At 36.3% G+C, this 22,642-nt stretch overlaps 1 protein-coding gene across 1 annotated transcript in view; it reads right to left on the reverse strand.

Annotated features, from left to right (window-relative positions):
• LOC140242989 (17S U2 SnRNP complex component HTATSF1-like) overlaps positions 1-22,642 on the reverse strand; it is a 40,999-nt gene that overhangs the window by 7,407 nt on the left and 10,950 nt on the right. The window contains exons 2-4 of the mRNA XM_072322729.1: positions 8,116-8,205; positions 6,799-6,878; positions 5,933-6,218 (exon numbers count right to left, since the gene is read on the reverse strand). Of these exons, the coding sequence (XP_072178830.1) occupies positions 5,972-6,218; positions 6,799-6,878; positions 8,116-8,205 (417 nt within the window). The 3' untranslated portion in view covers positions 5,933-5,971. The remainder of the gene's footprint in view (positions 1-5,932; positions 6,219-6,798; positions 6,879-8,115; positions 8,206-22,642) is intronic.

Below are 22,642 nucleotides of genomic sequence, written 5' to 3' on the forward strand. Positions count from 1 at the left end.
AAATAGTCTTGAAATCACTAAGGTATTTTAAATCGAATCCATGGATTAAATTCTGTCTACAGACTATAAGAATTGCAAAATAGGCATACAATTTTTGTAGACCTGGATGTCTGTTGGCATACGTGATATGATTTCAAGTGTATTTTTTTTTTTTGTGGTCAAAAGTTAAACTAACTTTGTGAATTCCAGCCATAATGTCCAATCCAGATTCAGCGGTTGAAGCTTCTTCCAGCCTTTCACACAAGATACAGTCACTTTTTAATGTGTTTTCTTGAGGCCTTTAATTGACAAGCCAAGTCTGACCAAGGAGGTTCAAGAGATGGCGTTACAACGGCGTGCTTTAAAATAGTTCTAAAATGTGAGTTAGGGATAGAAACAATCACTGTAAAAATTTGAATCGGTAAAATCGATGTTAAGTATTGTTCAATATACAAAATGTGAACAATAGTTATTATGAAAATGTTTTTTTTTTTTTTTTCCAGACTAAACCATGTACAGTTACGGTTTATTGAGAAAAATACAGATATCTCCATATATATCTTAGGCTTTATCGCAAAAATGTTATATGATAAGATGTTTTGTGGTACAACAGACCTATGCATTAAATGTCATACCTTGAAAAATTTTTAAATCACTGTTCCCAAAGGTAAACAGGACCTCTAAGTTATGGCAGAATCAAAATTTCTTCTCTCTCCTTTATTATGCACCACAGATGATAATTATTTTGAGGAAATTTTTGTTTTTCTCGGTCGTGTCATACTTTGATGAGTGACATCCACTGGAGTATTAAACTTGAATGAAAAATCCCACACATTGCCGAAGGGGTTGTTTAAAGGACAAATTCACCTTCATATACATAAGGATTACCCGGATTGAGAGAATGCAGCAATTTCAGTAGAACACATTAGTGAAAGTTTGAGGAAAATTGGACAGTCTGTTCGACAGTTATGAGGTTTTGAAGTTTCAGTGACGCCACTGCTAAATGAGGAGACTACATGTACTACAATTTGTGATGTCATATGTGCTGAATAGTATAAAGAAAATATAAAGAAAATTCAACGTATTTTCACTATTCTCACATAATAAAAGAGCAATTGACTTGCCTCTTTCTAAAGACAGGGGCAATAATATTACCCATAACATACATCAGCAATGAGTCAAGGGAATGTGTACTTTTTTCAAATAATGAAATTTTGTGAAATTCTCTTTACATTTTCCTTATATTGTTTTATGCATGTGACATCATACACTGTAGTTAGTCTTTTCATCCAGCAGTGACTGCGCAGAAACTTCAAAACTTCATCATTTTTGAAAGGACTGTCCGATTTTCCTCAAACTCTCACTGATGTGTTCTACTAATATTGCTGCTTTCACTCAATCCACATGAATATGAAGGTGGACTTGTCCTTTAAACCTCTACGATGAAATACTTCCTCACCTCACAACATCCAAATTGAATTCTGGGCTTTACACATTCATCTTTATTTGAGATAAAAATTGATGGCAGCTATCATCAAACTCACAGAACAATATTGCATAACGGGTCCCTGAATGCATTTCAAACTGTAAAGAAATAAGTGGAACTCCTCTTAAGTCTTTATTACATTTGTCACTTGAAAGTACATCTAACCACTTCACTAGAAGCTGGTGAATAGCAATTGATAACTAACAATAGTTTCAAGAAGCACCCTCCTCAGATTTATTTTTTGCTGCTATAATTTTTGTTCTCTATAATCCATATTCTTTATTGTTTTGGCACTGTCATCTTTTCAAATGCATACTTAAAATGCAGACTTTACCCATAGCCAGACTAAATGCGACAATACAAGCATCTCCTTTCAGCCGACACTTGGGATGCAGAAATTGCAGAAATTTTGAAGGGTCTCATCGGCGCTGTAAAAATAATGGGAGGTATGCGTACTATGGCCTCGGTGTGCTCTGCACAGTGCACTTTGCATTCCCGCGGGAAGCTGATGGGCAAACTTGAACAAGACTCAAGTGCAATTTTATGGCATGCCCCCTTGTATATGATAGAGATAGAATAAGGATTTGATATATCAAATTCTCAGCATTTTGCTGATCACAAAACATATTCATAGCTTCACCTGATCATTCTCAAACATATTTGATTTTACTGAAAACTAGAAATGTCGCTATGGCAACTGGTATGCCTCTGCCATACAGCGTTATTCTCCCAATAGATCTACAGTATGTATTGCCAAAATGCAGAACTCAAAACTAGAAATGTCGCTATGGCGACTGATGCCTCCGCCATAATGCATGATTCTCCCAATAGGCGTATAGTACAATGTCTTCACAATGTGTGATCCATGACAGTTTCACATAACTGGCAAAATATTGAAATGACAGGTTTGTCAGAAATGTCTTGAACTGGGTTTGCTATAATTTTCTAAGAGTGCAGGTACACATATTTGGGGAATTTTGGGAAAGTTTATGCAATGAGTAATTTCCAAGGTACGAAGAAAGAGTGTGATGACGGTACAAAATAGATTTTTTTTTTTGGGGGGGGGGCATTGAAACCTGGCCTTTGACCCTTAACCTTTGACCTTCTGGCTGGAAATTTCCCGGAGAATCTCCATTAGGTAATGCATATGTATTAAGTTTTGAAACTAATAATGCAAGCATTGCATATACTAGTATATGAGGGAAATAGTAAAATTTTGAGGAGTTGACCTTGACCTTTGACCCCTGACTATTGACCCATGACCCCTAAATTCCCTAGATAATCCCTGCCAGACAGTACATGCATATGTACCAAGTTCCACGAAGATACATTGAAGCATTTGAGAGAAAAGTAATATTGCAACATTTTCACCTAACCTTTGACCTTTTGACCTTTGACCTTATGACATGAAATTCTCTCTGGAGAATCTTTACGCAGTAGTACATGTCCACACCAAGTTTCAAGAAAATACCTTCTGGCATTGCATAGATATGGGGGAAATTGCAACATTTGTAGCATTTGACCTTGACCTTTTGACCTTTGACCTCTTGCCAATGTCACTAAAATCTACTCAACTAATTGTCCCATCATACATCATCCTTGGACCAAGTTTGGTGAAAGCTGCTTCATCCAGTTTTGAGTTATCACGTAAAGAGATAAATTTTAGGATTTGACCTTGATCTTTGACCTTTGACCTCTGTCCAATTTCACTGAAAAACTAATCAAGTAATTGTCCCATCATACATCATCCTCCAACAAAGTTTGGTGAAATTTGCTCCATCCAGTCTTGAGTTATCGCGTAAACGGATACAATTTCATGATTTGACCTTGACCTTTGACCTTTGACCTTCAGCTGATTTCACCCAAAATCTAATCAAATAATTGCCCCATCATACTCCATACTTGGACCAAGTTTGGTAAAATTCCAGTAAATATTACTCAAGTTATCGCGTAAACGAAAGCGGACGGACGTACGTACGGACGTACGGACGGACGGACAACCCGAAAACATAATGCCTCCGGCCCCACTTCGTGGTGGAGGCATAATAAGATTTTTGAAGGTCAAGGCCATTTTTAGAGGGGTAATTTCAGCTTGGGGCAAAGTGGGCTTGGATGCCCCAACATTTCAAGGGGCATCAACAAGGCCATTAACATTCACTCTCGTCACTTTCAACTCCAATAACCTTTGAAAGAATGATGCTACTGCTTTGAAAGTTGGTATTTTTATAGTCATGGATAGAATGTGTTAATTTAGTGTGCCAAATTTCAGCACAGCTTGGTAAGATTGAGTGCTTGAATAGACCATATACTTCAAAATCTCTTTTCTCAGTACACACTTTTCCAGAGTGTGAGCTTTGTTTCCAATATTTAGATAGATGAGGAGAGTCCATTTGAATTGAGTTATATATCATTTTTGTGCTTAAACTAAAAGTCTGTTCTTTCAGAATCTGCCCTGAATTAAAAACCCATGTCTGGTGACTTTTTGTTGGTTTTGTGATGCAGGGTCACATAAGAATTGGGATTAGAAATAAGAACGTTTTAAAAATTGATAACAAATCACAATGAAGAAGGATGATGACACAGCAGCTTCACATAAGAATGAATGATTCGGTGCTCATAGAAGCAGAACAACAAGAAAGCATGTATAAATTCTACCCAAATGATGTTGTTAAGCAAGTGGCATTGTAAGGGTGCGATTTCACGGAGCACGCGAACAATTTGCGAAGGAGGCGAATGGAAAAATCCAATACTCAGAAAAGTTTTTCTCTGAATGTGTTCCGACAATAAAGCTGAAAACCATTCTTGCACAATTAGTGCAAAGTTCTCACGACGTATGTGCGAATGTCGTGTGTTTCATTGCTAAAGTACAGCATGTTACGTACACAAAGAACACGCGACGGATATGCGAACAACGCAATTTTTTCAATAATCATAGGAGAAATGTACCCAAGGAGAGGTGGGAGCTGTCTTTAGTTGAAGTTTTTTTTTCTTTCCCGTATTTCTCCTCTCTTTTTCTCTCATTTCTCTATTGTGTGCGTGCCTAGAGTTTTTTCTTAGGATCTATCTCCACTAGTACAGCTTTTGATTTTTTTTTTTGCAGTTTCTCAAACACACAATCTCAAGTTTCAAATGTAATTTTGGTATACTTTAGGTTCATTTTAAGTGTATTCTGCGATTTTTTGTACATCAAACGTTTCTTTCTCTTTGCTAGTCTTTAATTTCTTTTTTACTATATAGTTGTTAATAATTGTTTGATGTTTAGATGTATGCTATGATTTTGATTTGTAGAAAACGTAGGTCATACATCCCCTAAACATGCGCTAAACGTTCATGAGAATGTCTCAAAAGGTATGCGAACAGTTTGCGGTTACGTCGTACAATGATCGGAAATACTTCGCAGATTTTGCGAAACATATGCGAGGCATTCTCCAAAGTTTTGGGGTCTGTTTGGGGTTTCACGAACATTTTGCGAACATCACGCGTGTCTTGCGAAGGTCTTGCGCATATGACGAGGCTTTACAGACACTTTCAAGAACAAATCACGAGCAAATCACAACCACGTGTGCGGAACAGGTTCGCAAAAAAAATTCAAATTTTTTTGAAATTCTCCCCGAAGTAAAAACAAAATTTGCGAAAAACTGACGACGCTTCCGAGCCCTCACGTTCGTTTGGCGATCTTTTGCAGACTAAAATACAAATGCTAGATTTTGCCATTCGCGTCCTTCGCAAATCGTTCGTGTGCTCCGTGAAATCACACCTTTTGGAAATTACAATGCTACATTATTGGAATATATGAGCCTGGTATGTCATCATCTGTGTTCAGTGTGTCATGTTTTGAGGTTTTCAGAGTATTGGTTTCTCCACTCAAGGACCACAATAAATTCCACTAATCTATACATGGCACTACCAATTTATATTACTAAATAATGCGAAATTATGTGAATCGTCTGGAATGTCCCTTTAAACAAAATTGGAAATAATAGCAAAATGATGATACTAAATGTTGAGGTATGAGTTTTCTTCAATTTGTCTCCCTCTGCACAAATGAAATTTGTAAGATCGCAACTGTTGATCTACATTTTTAACAAACATGTCAGGAAAAAGGAACCAGCAGATATTAAATTTGTCATCTACTGCTTTCTGGGCAGTGACAATACCTCCAGGCTATCCCTGGTTGCCAGTAGTGACACGATGAACTTGCAACAAATTCCCAACCTCTGAATTCCAACATTTTTAGGTTCAGTAGTCCAAGGCGGACAAGGCATATCAAACAAATGCAAATTAAACCTGTTCACAAGAGATGGGGCTGAAAGGCCATAAAGAACTCCCAAAATACACGAGCCTCTAATCTAAGGGGGTTATGACACAAAAAGCTATCAAAAAACAAACAAACAAGCAAACAAACAAACAAACAAACAAATCTTGGATTAGACAAAAATAAGCCAAAAGAAAAAAAAAGAAACTCACCTCGGCAGTCACTGGTGGTCACTTTGACTAAGAAGACCATCATGACTCCTCCCTGACCGTTTCCGTGGTAACGCCCCCAGCATCTTCCTCTCTCCTCTCTTCGCTCCCTGCTCCTTCTTTGCTCCCCGGTCCCTTCTCTCCATCCACGTCCTCCTTCTCTTCATCCTCCTCCAAGAAGTCCTGCCACTTCTTCAGTCTCTCATCCCTCTCCTTGTCCGTCTCCTCTATCTTGTAGTCCGTCTTTCCGTCCCAGGCCTGGACCTCTAGCTGGCGCTTGGCAAACCACCTGCATTGAATCAACCCATGAAGTCCCGTGAGTATCAACTTTGCTGCATAATTTATCATCTGTGTGATCACTAAATTGGCAACCCTGACTCTTATCATTCGATTCAACCTGGCAGAAAATCTGCCATTACTGCGGTGTCCCAAGCACGCATGCATATATGCTGGATGCATGATATGTTTATTGCAGCGGGCGGAGGCCGGTTGCAATATATATCATGCATTCGCATATACGTGCGTGCATAGGACACAGCAGTAATGAGGGATTTTACTGCCAGGTTGGATCGGTCTATAAAGAGAGATTAAATGAAAAAGGTGAACTTATTGAATCTGCACATTATCAGAAGAAGAAAATACAAATATTCTGCCAATCACAGACAGAAACAAACATTCTCTAAAATGTTGCCCAAATAAGCATTAGCTTTGAATTTAATAACATATTAACATGTTTACATCCATCACGGAAGAATTTTTCTTTGACTTTGACAATTTTTCGACTTGCATGAGGTTGACTTAGTCAAGTTTGACTGTGGTCTCTAGTTTAGAAGGGTAATGACAGTTCACTTCAGAAGTTTAGTCTTTACCTGCCGTTCAGGGCTTTTATACAGGTGTCAGCATTCTCGGCATCTTTGAATTTGACAGAGGCCACTCCGTCGGGATGGCGCTGCAGAGAAGTATTCAAAGACAATTCAATTCAATTCAATTCAATTCAATTCAATTCAATTCAATTCAATTCAATTCAATTCAATTCAATTCAATTCAATTCCTTTCCATTCCATTCCATTCCATTCCATTCAATTCAGTTCAATTCCATTCCTTTTCATTCAATTTAATTCAATTCCTTTCCTTTCCATTACATTCAATTCAATTCCTTTCCATTCCATGCCATGCCATTCCATTCCATTCCATTCCATTCCATTCCATTCCATTCAATTCAATTCAATTTTAATTGTCCAATAAAAGACATTACAGGAATACTAGTATGAAGAGCACTTATCTACGTTAGCTCAAATATAATTTTCATGATTCCTTGAAAATCAAAAGAAACTTGTACATGCACACATATTCAATTCAATTCAAATCAATTCAATTCAATTCAATTCTATTCAATTTATTTCTAATCGTCCAATAAAAAACATAACAGGAATACTTATATGAAGAGCACTTACCTACCTTAACTCAAATATAATTTTTTTTTTTGAGGATTCCTTGAAAATCAAAAGAAACTTGTAGATGTGCACATGCATCCCCTCCCCCCCCCCCCCACAAATGTAGTCATGTGCACAAATCCATTTCGATCTGTGCTAAATTTCTCAATCCTGTCCTTTACAATCATTTGAACTTTGACATAGACATCATGTGCAAAGAATGTTTTTTCAAGACTCGTGGCCTTACAGTTTTTCTACAAGTCACTGAAAGTGTGCTCCGTGACAAGGCTGACTTTAAAGGGATTGTTTAAAGGGATTGTTTTAAAATGTTTGAGTTATCACATTTGATGCATGTGTAGGTCACTTGTGTCACAAAACATCCTACCAATGAGTGTACCACATAAGAATTTTGCAATAAAGCCTAAAATATAAGGAGATACCATAGCTGTTTCACTATTTTCTCAATAAACCATAACTACAGACAGTTTATTCTAGAAACAATTTTATTATGAATATTGTTCACATTCTGTATATCTAACAATACTTTGCCATTGATTATACTGACATTTTCATATTGGCTGTTTCTATCCGTAACTCACATTTTAGAACTATTTTGAAGCGCTAAAGCTGGGCTTTTGTTTCATCTGCAAATAGTAAGTAATGTCTTTAACACCCCCACATCATCATCTGCAGCATCAAGCATGCTAAGCAGATTACGATGTTTAGTATCAAGCAGAGAGGAAATCAACTCACGTCAAATATGAGTACTTTCTTGACTTCCCCGAACCGCGAGCACTCGGACTGCAAGTCGTCTTTTATCTCCGTGATGAGAGTGGCGTCCTCCTGCGGGCAAAGAATTTGAAACGAGAGACAGGATTAATGGACAGATCGATTTCAAGTGGCAGAAGCTGGAAAAACTCTGCACAATCATTTATATCATTGTCATTGCTTGATAGTCCTGACACCCGTCAGCAATTGGACACAAATAATCACATGACTGTAAATCATTTTTCCTGTTTTCTCGTGGGAGAATGATGAAATGATAAAATGATTTGATATCTTTTGTACAAATTACAGAATATTTAGTATGCATATTCTACACCATGCTAAAAACTATGTTGATAATAATTTGTGACATGCATACATTTGCGTCTTCCAGGGATGTGGCTCACAGTAACTTGCGTACATACAGCACATGTGGGGGTCCCAAAGCTATGTAACGCATGCTTTGGGCTTAGTGGTTATCGTGTTTAAAAAATGACAAAAAATTAAAAATTAAGGTCTGTATTATTCTTCGGTCAAAGTACTTTGACTTTAATAGCCATGCAGTGTAACAAATGGTGGCTTTTCTTCTTGGAGCATACAGAATTGTCTACCCTCATGGTATGAAATGCTACTTCTTTGAGGTTGTGTCTGTGTCACTAGTTTACACTGTATGCCATGATGGTGAGTACGGTTTTGGAATTTGTTTGGTGGCTGGCAGGTCCAGTATGAGTATGGAAACCTGAGTGATTATCTATACATTCATTCCAGAAAAAAAATATTCTCTTGAAATACATTTTCCTCTACCAGTCAATTGAATATAGTACATGTATGAGGCAAACACAAATGTATGATTGTATGTATTTATGTATGTATGTATGTATTTATGTATGTGTGTACAGGATGTACGTATGTATGTATGTGTGTATGTATGTGTGTATGTATGTGGTCTCTTTAATAGTAGATGACTGAGAGTAGATGTAAGTAAATCCCTTGAAGACATGTGACACCCAAACAGGAATGCACACACAGTGGTACACTGAGCACAAGCCACACACGAAGATTAGCCTTTCATGCTGAGAGAAAGAAGGCCATATCTCCATTGGCTCTGTTTTTAATAGTAGAGTTCAAGCTTTTGTTATAAATGCAAGTACTGTATGAGTAGCCACTAGTTTGTTTAACAATTGAGGGGGAAGATCTATACATGCCATACTCTATTTTTCCCAATAATGGATATTTAGAGAAACGATATGGATTTTAATAAATGAATCAGAAATGCCACTGAAAATGAGCTGAGTCAGTACACATATTGTCATGACAGCATTGGGCAGGGGAGGGGGGTAGAAACCACTTCATGCTGGCCGTTTCTAACAGCTAGAAAAAGAATTGCCCTACATAGCAACAATAAATAAACTATTACTAACATAGATACACACTCGACTACAATGTATAAAGTACCGGTATACAAAGTTGAAATGCATTGAGTACATGCAGGTTGATAAGATACTTCTTGCCAGGGTCTTGGAGGAAAGCTATCGTGTAAATACAAGTAAACTTTTTTTTTCCTATTTTTGATGCTACATCAACAGAAAGACACTTTAGTTTGCCTTTTTCCCCCCAATAATTCACCTTGGTGTTTCAGGAGAATGGCTTAGGTGCAAGAGAGAAAAAAAAATATCAGAATTCTGGTTTCACAATTGGATGTATGGCTAACTCCAGGAAGCAAAGTTTAGAGGGGACAAACTATTGAAGAGAAAGTTCTGTAAAGGCACTAAAAGCAAATCAAGCATATTTCACCAAAATTAGCCCAGCACGCACACACACACACACACACACACACACACACACACACACACACAAAATATAAAAAAAAATAAATAAAAAAAAAACACCAACAAAACAAAACACTGTGCAAAGTTGTGCATGGTACTTCACTTTTAAGTATTGAGAAAGTACAGAGTCTCAAGTTTAAAGGTATGGTTGTGAGAGGATGACGAGTTTGATAGCTGGTGGAAGAAGCGACAGAACTCCTGGTGGATAATTGGAGCTGTTCTCACCCAATTTAGAGACTTATTCTTGGTATGCCCAGTACACTGCGTCATCTCGAAACCAGTACATTGAAGGTGCATCGCAGTGGGTCATGCACACTGCATGCACTTCATTTCAAATTCAATGAGCAGACTGTGTATGTGTGTGTATGTGTGTGTGCATTTAAAAAAGATATACTCAAGAGACTTTTCCTTTTTTGAATATTCTTGAACATACAATTCATTTTGTTCTTGGCATATATATGTATAGAAAGGTGGATTATGAATTTATTCTTTTATTGAACAGAGCATGGCTGTAAGGATCTGTTCAATGTTAAAAACATTTTGAGCATCACAAGAAATACACAGTTGATGCGAAAGTCAATAGAAGGGCATTGAAAGCATCCACAAAGAATTTCAAATAGATACAATTAACTTGTTCTCTTTTTTTTAATCAAAACGTCATTCTACACGTGACTTCAAATGCAATCATGTATAGGGCCTACTAGGTTCATTTCAGCCTCCTCCATGCCATTGGAGAAACCACCAAAAAAAAAAAAATGCTGAAGACTTTCTGGGACAATTTTGTGAGTAAGTTGCACTTGCTATTAAAGGGGAATGGTAATGTCAGGTTTCCATTCCAACTCAGTCTTGCAACATTAAGGCTGTTTTGGAAGAGCCCTTATCATGCCAATTTGTCGAGTGGATAAAGAAATTAAGATATTTTATGGAAGACTCCAGTTACACAGTCATAGATTAGACATGTGATGGTGAGCCAAGTGAACGATCCTGCCATCAACAGCTCCCATTGCAGGACACTTTCATCCAAGTTTGTGTTTTCTTCTTTCTGTCTGTCTGTCTGTCTCAAGCCCTCTCTCTGTCTATCTATCTCTCCCTCTTTCTGTCTCTCTCTCTCTCTATATCTATTTATCTCTTTCATTATCAATCTATCTATAGATATCTATCTATCTATCTCTCTCTATCTACCTATTCATCTCTATCCATCTATCTATCTATCTATTTATCTATCTATCTACCTATCTTTATATCTATTCATATCTATCTATCTATCTATCTCTATCTATCTATCTATCTATCTCTGGATCTATCTATCTATCTATCTATCTATCTATCTATCTATCTATCTACCTATCTTTATATCTATTCATCTCTATCTATCTACCTATCTTTATATCTATTCATCTCTATCTATCTATCTATCTATCTATCTATCTACATATCTTTATATCTATTCATCTCTATCTATCTATCTATCTATCTCTATCTATCTATCTATCTCTGAATCTATCTATAGGGGGTTTCACACCAAGCTTTACGTAGAGTTGCGTAGAGTTGCGTAGCGACTACGCCGAAATCGGCTGCGTACTCATGAAAAATAGTTGTGATGATCCGCGCAGGATCGGCGTAGTCCAAGCGTAGGGTTACGTACGGTTGCGTAGGAAGCGCGTATCAGCGTAGCTTATTCAGCGTGTAGCGGGCGTAGAGTTGCGTACATAAACGTAGGTCGGGCGTACAGGCCGCGTAGAGTTGCTTACAGTTGCGTGAATTTGCGTACCGCGTTCGTATGCACAAATTATTGAAGCTGCAGAGCTATTTCAGCATTGCTTTCTCTTTCTTATTCCACTAATTACCTGCTGTTCAAACATAATTATGGTGAGGAGGTTAAAATCTTTGCTGATATCGTCAGTTCTCCATCATTCAGCTGTCCTAGAAACAATATTCGCATAAAAACGAATATTTAGCAAAAATTAGAAAAGAGAAGAAAATGAGACGTTGCAAGAATCAGAAAATTAAGAATATAGAAGTGTATAGGTCAAATCTCGGATCCAGCGGAGACCAAGGGGCAGTATTGACAACTGATGAAAAAACTGCATGCTGCCGATGTTTGTTCATTTATCAATTTCACGGGAATGGAGCCCATGCGTTCAATGAACTCTTGACACGAAATGCACCGAGAATTACATAATAAGATATCAATTTCATGAGTTCTTTAGAACCTATTTCAAACTTGCTCTAACCTTCATTTGATAAAGATGACCAGCAGCTTATGAAGTAACTTCAAGTTCGTGGAAACGCGTGCAATGCCCACCTGCCAGACATGGAACAACTGTAGCGTGGCAACACAAGCAGAGCAGAAAATGAGCAAATGAACTATACCTCATGGTGCCATAGATGGGAAGATGAGATACCCATCATTTAGATCAGTGTGACTAAATGGCACCTGAAATGACAGTAGGTTCTTTTACCTTATGGGCATCCAACCCATCAATAACAATAGGAGACAACATGTCTTTATACCGATTTCCCTTATGCTTCTCCAGAATTCTTCACTAGCGTGCCACATACTCGTTGCGTTTGCACTCATGTCTTCGTGCGCTATCCTGGTTGATCACTAAAAACATAGTAAACTGTAGCCTACCTTTCACCCCAATCTAATTCTTCTCTTTTATGGCTGATACAGCAGCTTCTTAGCCTTCTTGTTATAGTCTTCACGAGCCTTATCACAGAGCATTGGGTGCAATTGAACCAACTCCATTACAACGTGTACCCTTTCTTGGTCAGTTAAAACTAACAAGGCTGAGATCACATTTTTGTTTCCTCTACCTCGGTGATTTAGGGAACTTAATTCCCACTGGAGCTTCATTGCCAGATTAGTTCACACAGTTCTGGCAAATCGCCTGCATCTTGATCAGTAGAGGCATGTAAAATGAGCAGGAGAAGAATTTTTGCACCAGCCACAGCAATTTGCTCTTCTTCTTTTTTTTTTTAATGTATTCGGCCTTTTCGGCCTTTTGCAGTTATTAGGCCCACAAAAGATATAATGAAGAGTAGAAGAGCACATGATGATATTCACCAGCGATTCAGAGTCCAGTGGGGTGAATGATATCATACAGTTTTCAAACATGGATCACATTGGACTGCCAAATCTTCACGAATAATAATAGTCTACGCAATTGTAAGCAACACTACGTAAATGTACGCCAGGTCTACGCAAGTCTCCGCAAATGTCTACGTAACAGTACGTAACAGTACGCAACACTACGCCATGTCATACGCAGGCCGAAAAAGTTCCTTCGTGTGAACACGGTTTGATGGCGTACTGATGCGTATGAATGGCGCACAGTTGCGTAGTGTTGCGTATACTTGCGTAAAACCTGCGTATCAGTGCTCTACGCGGAGGGTACGCGAAAAAATTAAACATGTTTAATTTTTTGCGTACATCTCGCGTACGTATTTTGCGTCCCTCGGCGTACTCTTTCGTAGAGTTGCGTACTTACAGCATACAGATGCGTAGTGTTGCGTAGTCACTACGCAACGCTACGCAACTATACGTAACTCTACGTAAAGCTCGGTGTGAAACCCCCTTATCTATTGCGTTAGGGTATTTTCACAGAAATGTAACAGTGATTTTTCTTTTCTTTTTTTCTGATATGCCTCCTGCTATTGATTTCCCTGGTAAACTTTGATATATGATCAATCCAGTGCTCCTACCCAGCTTATAATTGTCATTTCTGAGATCACAATTTGGTTGTTAGTTTGTAATGTTTGTTTAAAATAACAGTTTTTTAATGTGTCAATATTTTGTTTTTAGTGTACTTTCTCTTCATTCTATTTCTAACCTCTGTTCTATTGGAAACTCAGTTAGTCATGATACATGCATGTTCATCTATGCACAATTACACTGTATGAAATTTTGCCTTAAAAAATGTCGAAAGTCTTACTGTCAGTACCCAAAAAGTGTAAAAAGTCTTATTCTCAATAACCCCCAATCACCTCAAAATGGATAGTGCCAATGCAATGAGTAGTGATGATTTGTTAAATACTTACCTTGATGTTTCTGAATTTAATCTAAAGTATGGGGATGTATATTCAAACTCATTTTCCTTAGTTCATTTTAATTGCAGAAGTTTACCATGCAATTTTGAAAATATGAATGTCTGTCTCAGTGGTATTAGTCATAGCTTTAAAGTTATAGGAGTAACAGAAACATGGTTGAATTCATCCTCATCAATAGATATGTATTCCCTTGATGGTTATAAATTTTTTTGTAATAATAGGAAAAATAAGAGAGGTGGTGGAACAGGTGTGTATACACATGAGTCGTTGAAATATTTTGTAAGAGATGATTTAACAGCTTTTTCTGAGTCATATGAAAGTATTTTTGTAGAAATCCCTAGTAATGTTCACTGTAAAAAAACTGTTATAGGTGTTATATACCGCCCACCATGTCAAAATATTGATGCTTTTGTTACAGATTTTACAATTCTATTGGATAAGATCGACTTAAAATTATGCAATTGTTTTATTTTGGGTGATTTCAATGTCGATTTAACAAAACTGAATGTTAATTATAAGGTTAATTTATTTTTAGATTTGCTGTTAAGTTTTCATATGCAACCAGTTATCAAAAGTCCTACACGTATCACCCAAACATCTGCTTCTTTGTTAGATAATATCCTTACTAATGTAACTATCCCTGTACAATCAGGCATTCTTGTAAATGACATCAGTGATCATTTACCGATTTTTTCCATTCTATCAGACCCTACTTATATCAAGAATGTGTTGCCATGTAAAAATCAGAGACATTTGATTAATGAATCTAATTTACGGATGTTTTTTTATGAAGATGATTAATATACAGTGGGAAAATGTTTTCGTTGAAGATGATGTAAATGATAATTACAGTATTTTTTTGCAAATATTTCAAGAAAATTATGAAGAATGTTTTCCAAAGAAATTATTTTGTCCAAAGAATAGAAATAAAAAACCATGGTTAACAAAGGATTTATTAAAGCTTTGTCATAAAAAATCACAATTGTATAAGAAATATCTTTTGAATCCCACTTTGTATCGAAAGGAAATGTATAGAAAGTGTCGGAATTATGTAACTATGAAGATACGACAAGCTAAAAGAGATTATTTCAATAGGAAATTTGATAAAGTAAAAGGTAATATGAAGAGTATTTGGAAATTGATTAATAATATTTTGTATAAAAGTCAGAAAAATACAGTTATTGAGTCTCTTCATCTCGGTAATGAAAAAGTTACCAATAGTCAAGATATTGTGAACACATTCAATGAATATTTTGTTAATATTGGTTCAAAATTGCAAGATTTAAAAAATGATATAAATGAGAATAAGTCTTTTCAAGATTATTTGAAAATGCCAAATAGTAATACTTTTTTTTGAAGCCAATAACGAATGATGAAATAATAACTATAGTTAATAATATGAAGAACAACATCAGCTCTGGTATTGATGATATTGATATCAAGGTGGTAAAATGTGTTATTTCATTGATTTGTGTTCCGTTATGTATTATTTTTAATGAATGTTTGCGTACTGGTACTTTCCCTGAAAAAATGAAAATTGCACGAGTCACACCAATACATAAAAAAGGACAATTAACTGATGTGAATAATTATCGTGCAATATCAGTATTGCCTATATTTTCGAAAATATTAGAAAAATGTATTTATAATAGGTTAATAGAATTTTTAAATAAACATGATATACTTATTAGTAATCAATATGGTTTTAGGCAGAGATATTCAACAGAAACGACAATATTACAACTGATTAATAAGATAAATCAGGCTATAGATGACAAAGAATATGCTTTAACAGTATTTATTGATTTAACCAAAGCATTTGATGTTATAGACCATTTCATTTTGTTACAAAAATTATGTTATTATGGTGTGAGGGGCACTCCATTAAAATTATTTACAAGTTATCTCTCAAATCGTAAGCAATTAACAAATATTAATGGTGTCCTATCTAATCTTAAAGAAATAAAATGTGGAGTACCACAAGGGTCTATTCTTGGGCCTCTTCTTTTTTTATTGTATATAAATGATTTGCCATATTCAACATATGATGTAGATTACATATTATTTGCAGATGATACAAGTGTATTTTGTAAAGGCACAGACCCAAAGACATTATTTTATAATATGAATGTTCAACTTGATTGTATGAGAAATTGATTGTCGGTAAACAAATTGATTTTGAATGTTGATAAGACCAATTATATATTATTTGGAACAAGAACTAAAATTGACAGTTATTTGAAATTGATGTATAGAGATGAGGAAATTAAACGAGTATATATGATATAAAATTTTTGGGTGTTTTTATTGATGATAAATTGTCCTGGAATTCTCATGTGAATCATATATGTTCAACAATATCGAAAAGTATTGGTGTTCTGTACAAATTACAATTTCTTCCACAGAATATTTTAAAGATGCTGTATCATTCGTTTGTTTCAGTTCACATAAAATATTGTAGTATTGTTTGGGGTTTTACTACAAAGAAAAATATTGATCGTATTCATAAATTACAGAAACGCAGTATTCGTTTGATAACCAACTCTTCATATTTAGCTCCCAGTAAGCCATTATTTCTTAAGATGAAAATTCTACCTGTTCAAGAATTTATTTCTTTGGAAAGTATGATTTTTATGTTTAAAGTTTCCAACAATGTTCTTTCTGAAGTATTTCACAACCATTTCACTTTGAATTGTTCTATACACAATTATAATACCAGGAATGCAAAAAATATTCACACACCATTAAACCGGATTTCAAAAACTCAATCCTCCATTTTTTACCATGGCCCTATTCTTTGGAATACTCTTCCTCCAACACTCAAGAGTATCAAGACCTTACGTCAATTTAAAAGGCTTTATAAAAAACATATTTTTGATGAAATGTATCTGAAACTGTTAGTATAAGTATGCATTGTTTCCACCTCTGCCTCTTTTCTTCTCTTTTCATTGTATCTTTGACATTTGTTTTATCAAATGAATTTGTATGATAATTGTTTAGTTGAAATGTATTGATAATTGTTTGTAGGGGATCATTTCCAACAAGCCTCTTGTGTGCTTTCTATGATCCCTCCATTCAAAATGTATAAATGTTCTAAGGCAATTGTATTTTGATATTTGTAGATGTTTATGTTTTGATATGGAAATAAATGAATGAATGAATGAATGAATGAATCTATCTATTTATCTATCTATCTATCTATCTATCTATCTATTTATTCATCTATCTATCTATTTATCTATCTATCTATCTATCCATCTACCTATCTATCTATCTGGATCTATCTATCTATTTATCTATTTATCTATCTACCTATCTATCCATCTATCTATCTATTTATTTATCTATCTCTCGATCTCATCTATGCATCTCTATCCCAGTCTTTCTCGCTCTTTTTTCCTCAAAGGGACACCCAACATTACTATCATCAAGGCCGGTCCCAAGACCCTGTCAACATCCTATTCTTATCCCGGGGCTGAAAGGGGGAGGGTATCCCCTTACCAGGCACTTTGGAGGGACCAGGCCTGGCCCACATTTTGGGTCGAGATGAAACAAGACTGGGCTAAGTACAAAGCTGACAGATACGACCGTGTATGAAGAGATACACACTGTAAAACATGAAGAATCGCTCGCTGCTCTATACACCTTAGAGCACACACTCTGTATGAAAAGATACACACTGTAAAACTTGAAGAATCACTTGCTGCTACGTGTATATACATCTTAGAGCACACGCAGCAATGACTCAAAAAGCATTAACCACATTTCTGACATTACAGGTGGCTTGCATATATCGTCGCCGGTCACACGAACCGACGAATCCCTCAGGTTTGCGTAAGAATGACAATTCGAGAAAATCGCGTTTGAAGTTAACCCATTTTTGGCTTATGGTTGCTACACTTTCATGTCTATAATTTCCAATTATTTTTGTAGTACATCAGACTTTAATTCTTGCTCTAACTTGTGAAGTTTTTATCGAATTGCATTGTTAACAAATAAGCGGAAAATCTTCAAAGAGCTGCATGCATGTATTTTCGGTCTGCAAAGAACGTTGTCATTTTCCATGTGTGTCCATATGTACATGTACATTGAGCGTTGTCATTGTCAACGCATGTATTACATAGTACGCGCACTGTGCGCGCGGTCAATGAACTGTTGAATCTCAAAAACTACATGCAAGTCAATGCGAACTGATTTCTCGGTTCGGTGACCGCGCGTACTAGTACGCGCGGTCACCGAACCGACGAATCACCTGATTGTTTAACACACGCGTCTATGGGGAAAACAAATAATTTTCACAAATGGAATTACATAATTCTACAAAAGTGATAACTACGTAAAAATTACACCGAATTACACACTGAGAATTTCAGAATATGTAGTATGGAATGTCTACAATCGAAATAAGTGAAAATCTCAAAATCGAAAATTTGACCCAAAATCTAGTGATTCGTCGGTTCGTGTGACCGGCGACGATATGGTGCACAAATGGCATAGAATAAGAATTACTTTCCAAACTCTCAATGTACCACAATGTACTGTGGACGTTACACTATTTTAACAGAATTATAGTTGTGCAAAACTACAGGCATCCATTTCAATCTAAGGATTGGCATTATGTGACATTTCACTGACATATGGCTTTCACAAAACATTTATTTCATCATTTTTTTTAGCATCAGCATATACCTCATTAGATACGACATCAAATTGAATCACAAAACTAGAAATGTCGCTATGGCGACTGATGCCTCCGCCGTAATGCATGATTCTCCCAATAGGCGTATAGTACAATATCTTCACAATGTGTGATCCATGACAGTTTCACATAACTGGCAAAATATTGAAATGACAGGTTTGTCAGAAATGTCTTGAACTGGGTTTGCTATAATTTTCTAAGAGTGCAGGTACACATATTTGGGGAATTTTGGGGAAGTTTATGCATTGAGTAATTTCCAAGGTACGAAGAAAGAGTGTGATGACGGTACAAAATAGATTTTTTTTTTTTTTTTGGGGGGGGGGGGGCATTGAAACCTGGCCTTTGACCCTTAACCTTTGACCTTTGACCTTCTGGCTGGAAATTTCCCTGAGAATCTCCATTAGGTAATGCATATATTAAGTTTTGAAACTAATAATGCAAGCATTGCATATACTAGTATATGAAGGAAATAGTAAAATTTTGAAGAGTTGACCTTGACCTTTGACCCCTGACTATTGACCCATGACCCCTAAATTCCCTAGATAATCCCTGCCAGACAGTACATGCATATGTACCAAGTTCCACGCAGATACATTGAACCATTTGCAAGAAAAGTAATATTGCAACATTTTCACCTAACCTTTGACCTTATGACATGAAACTCTCTCTGGAGAATCTTTACGCAGTAGTACATGTCCACACCAAGTTTCAAGAAAATACCTTTGGGCATTGCATAGATATGGGGGAAATTGCAACATTTGTAGCATTTGACCTTGAACTTTTGACCTTTGACCTCTTGCCAATGTCACTAAAATCTACTCAATTAATTGTCCCATCATACATCATCCTTGGACCAAGTTTGGTGAAAGCTGCTTCATCCAGTTTTGAGTTATCACGTAAACAGATAAATTTTAGGATTTGACCTTGATATTTGACCTTTGACCTCTGTCCGATTTCACTGAAAAACTAATCAAGTAATTGTCCCATCATACATCATCCTCCAACAAAGTTTGGTGAAATTTGCTCCATCCAGTCTTGAGTTATCGCGTAAACGGTTACAATTTCATGATTTGACCTTGACCTTTGACCTTTGGCCGATTTCACCCAAAATCTAATCAAATAATTGCCCCATCATACTTCATACTTGGACCAAGTTTGGTAAAATTCCAGTAAATATTACTCAAGTTATCGCGTAAACGAAAGCGGACGTACGGACGTACGTACGGACGTACGTACGGACGTACGTACGGACGTACGGACGGACGGACAACCCGAAAACATAATGCCTCCGGCACCACTTCGTGGCGGAGGCATAAAAAGAAAGACAAAATGGCTGAACGGAATTAATCTATCGTATGTAATAATAGGTAAGGATAATTGTGAAATAAATTGGAACATTATTTCCATCATGGCATCAGTTAAAGGTCTTCGATGCAGAGTTTACTAGGTCAGAATAAAATATGTGTTTACTCTTGAGGGCACAACAAAAGGTCGAAGTCCGGTCAAACTCCGAGACTCACAAATGTGCAGTTTGGCCTTGCTCAAACTGGTGCGATTTGAGTTGCGATTTGCAATTTGCAATTTGGATGATCACAATTTTTTTCTTGCCTGCGTTCATGTGAATCAGAGTGAAAAAAAAACCCACAAAAAACATGATTTGAATTGCAATTCAACTTGCACATTTTTAAAGGACAAGTTCACCTTCATAAACATAAGGATTGAGAGAATGCAGCAATATTAGTAGAACACATCTGAGAAAGTTCGAGGAAAATTGGACAATTGATGCAAAAGTTATGAATTTTTAAAATTTTTGTGTTGGAACCGCTGGATGAGGAGACTACTAAGGCTCGTGATGTCATATGAGTACAACAGTATAAAAAAATGTAAAGAAAATTCAACATATTTTCACTTTTTTCGCATAATAAAAGAGCACTTTACTTGCCTCTTTCTAAAGGCAATGGGAATAAATTTATAATTCATAACTTTTGAACGGATTGTCCGATTTTCCTCAAACTTTCAATGATGTGTTCTACTAATATTGCTACATTCTCTCAATCCTTATGTTAATGAAGGTGAACTTGTCCTCTAATGTGTGTGAATGGGCTTTATGACAAATAGGATCTGATCATAGTAAAGCAAGATATTTATCACGGCATGAGATTTTCTCAAATTGGAGCCAACAGCCTATTTCGCAGCAGGAAATTTTTGTGAACTGTCACTGGCATTAAATGCATCCTGTGTGGACAAAAACTCTTGCATACATTTTAATTTTGTGAATCTTGGCTATCATGAAATTCACAAAATTAAAATAAATGCAAGCAAACATTCCTGGTTTTCCAGTACCAATCCTTTTTCTACACCTAGCCCAAATTCCCCCATATACCTTTCCCTTATCCTTCTCAACCCTAACCAATGATCAAGGAAAGGGTGAATGACCATGAGGTTTTTAACCTCTGGCCAGACACCTGGAAAGTCACAGATATTTAGAAAACAAGAATGGATACCACCCAACCCCTCCCCCCAATAGTGGTCCTGTGTAGATATAACCACGGAGCTACTACAACGCACAGAGCTGAGAACACAAGCACCCACCTAAATATTACATAATCTGCACATGTGACAATGCTACCTTCTACATGTACCTGGGGGTTACTTTGAATTGGATTGAAATACCATAACATTCACACAGGTCACTCAAAAATTCATCTTCACCTCAAGCACAGGAGGTGTAAAAAGTGTAAAATGTAATGACATGTAAAAGTATAAAGCAGGATGAATTTGCAGTATCGAGTTTGCAGTTTTCTCTGCCCTTAGGCAAATAATACCGGTACCTTTTTTCATGAAAATAAGGAGTAAAAAGAAGCCATAGATGCATCTTTTGCAACATAATGTAGGCCTATGTGCCATATATTTCACAAGTAAAATATTTCTTGAATAAGGACTTGTGAGACAATATTGTGAATTTTCAAATAGTTGAATTCACAGTCAAGAACTTCACTGACAGAATGAGAGAGGAGAATTATCACTTTTCAAGAGAAAAAGTTAGCATATGCCATCTTGGAAACAATATTTAATGCCTTACTGATGAGGGAGGCATTACTTCTGCAAGTTGCTCATTTTGGGAATATATGGTAGACTCACAAAATATACCATAAATACAGTTTTTCACTGAACTCCCTCAATTTGTGAGCACTGCATCATAGTGTGTTTTTGCACACGTAAACAAAAAAAAGGGGGAGGGAAAGAGACCCTGAACTTGCATTGTGTATTCCTGTTCACTAAATGATGTGTAATGTCAGTCAAAGTTGCATATGATATACCAGTACATACAATGATTTAGAAGTGACAATATTACAGTGTCATTGGTCTCCACTGAACTTGCATGAAGATCTTGCCCGACTTCAATGAAACTTTAATGGGCTTGTTTGACTCCACTCTTCTTTAAAGTCAAGTTAAAAACAGCTGTGGGGTTTCCCTCGAATAAGCTCAACGTTGATTCGTTACAAAAAGAGATGGTTTGAAAAGATATTTTGATTAACCCTCCCGTGCCATCTTGCATTCTCTCTAATTCTTCTATGACATTCAATTGAGGCTGTTTTACAGTGCTCACTGAACTGCCTGATGGTAATAATATATCCTCTCGTAAAAAACTTTGGAGATGAAATGATGAATTCAGTGTTTTATTAACAGACACCACATTATCCCAAGCACTATGACATATCAGTTACTTGTAAACATTGAAACCAAATACAAATGAACCGCATCATAATGATCAAAGACATACAAAACTACTGATAAAAAAATACATTAATCAAAGTTTTAGAAAAATTTTTTTGGTAACATTTTGGATTTCTCCATCAAAGTAAGCATCTCCCTTCGACCCCACCCTCCCTACCACCTTCTCAGTCCCGTTATTGATCCAGAGCTGTGAGTA

This window comes from Diadema setosum, chromosome 19 (genome assembly GCF_964275005.1).
Source record: "Diadema setosum chromosome 19, eeDiaSeto1, whole genome shotgun sequence".
Lineage (NCBI taxonomy): Eukaryota > Metazoa > Echinodermata > Echinoidea > Diadematoida > Diadematidae > Diadema > Diadema setosum.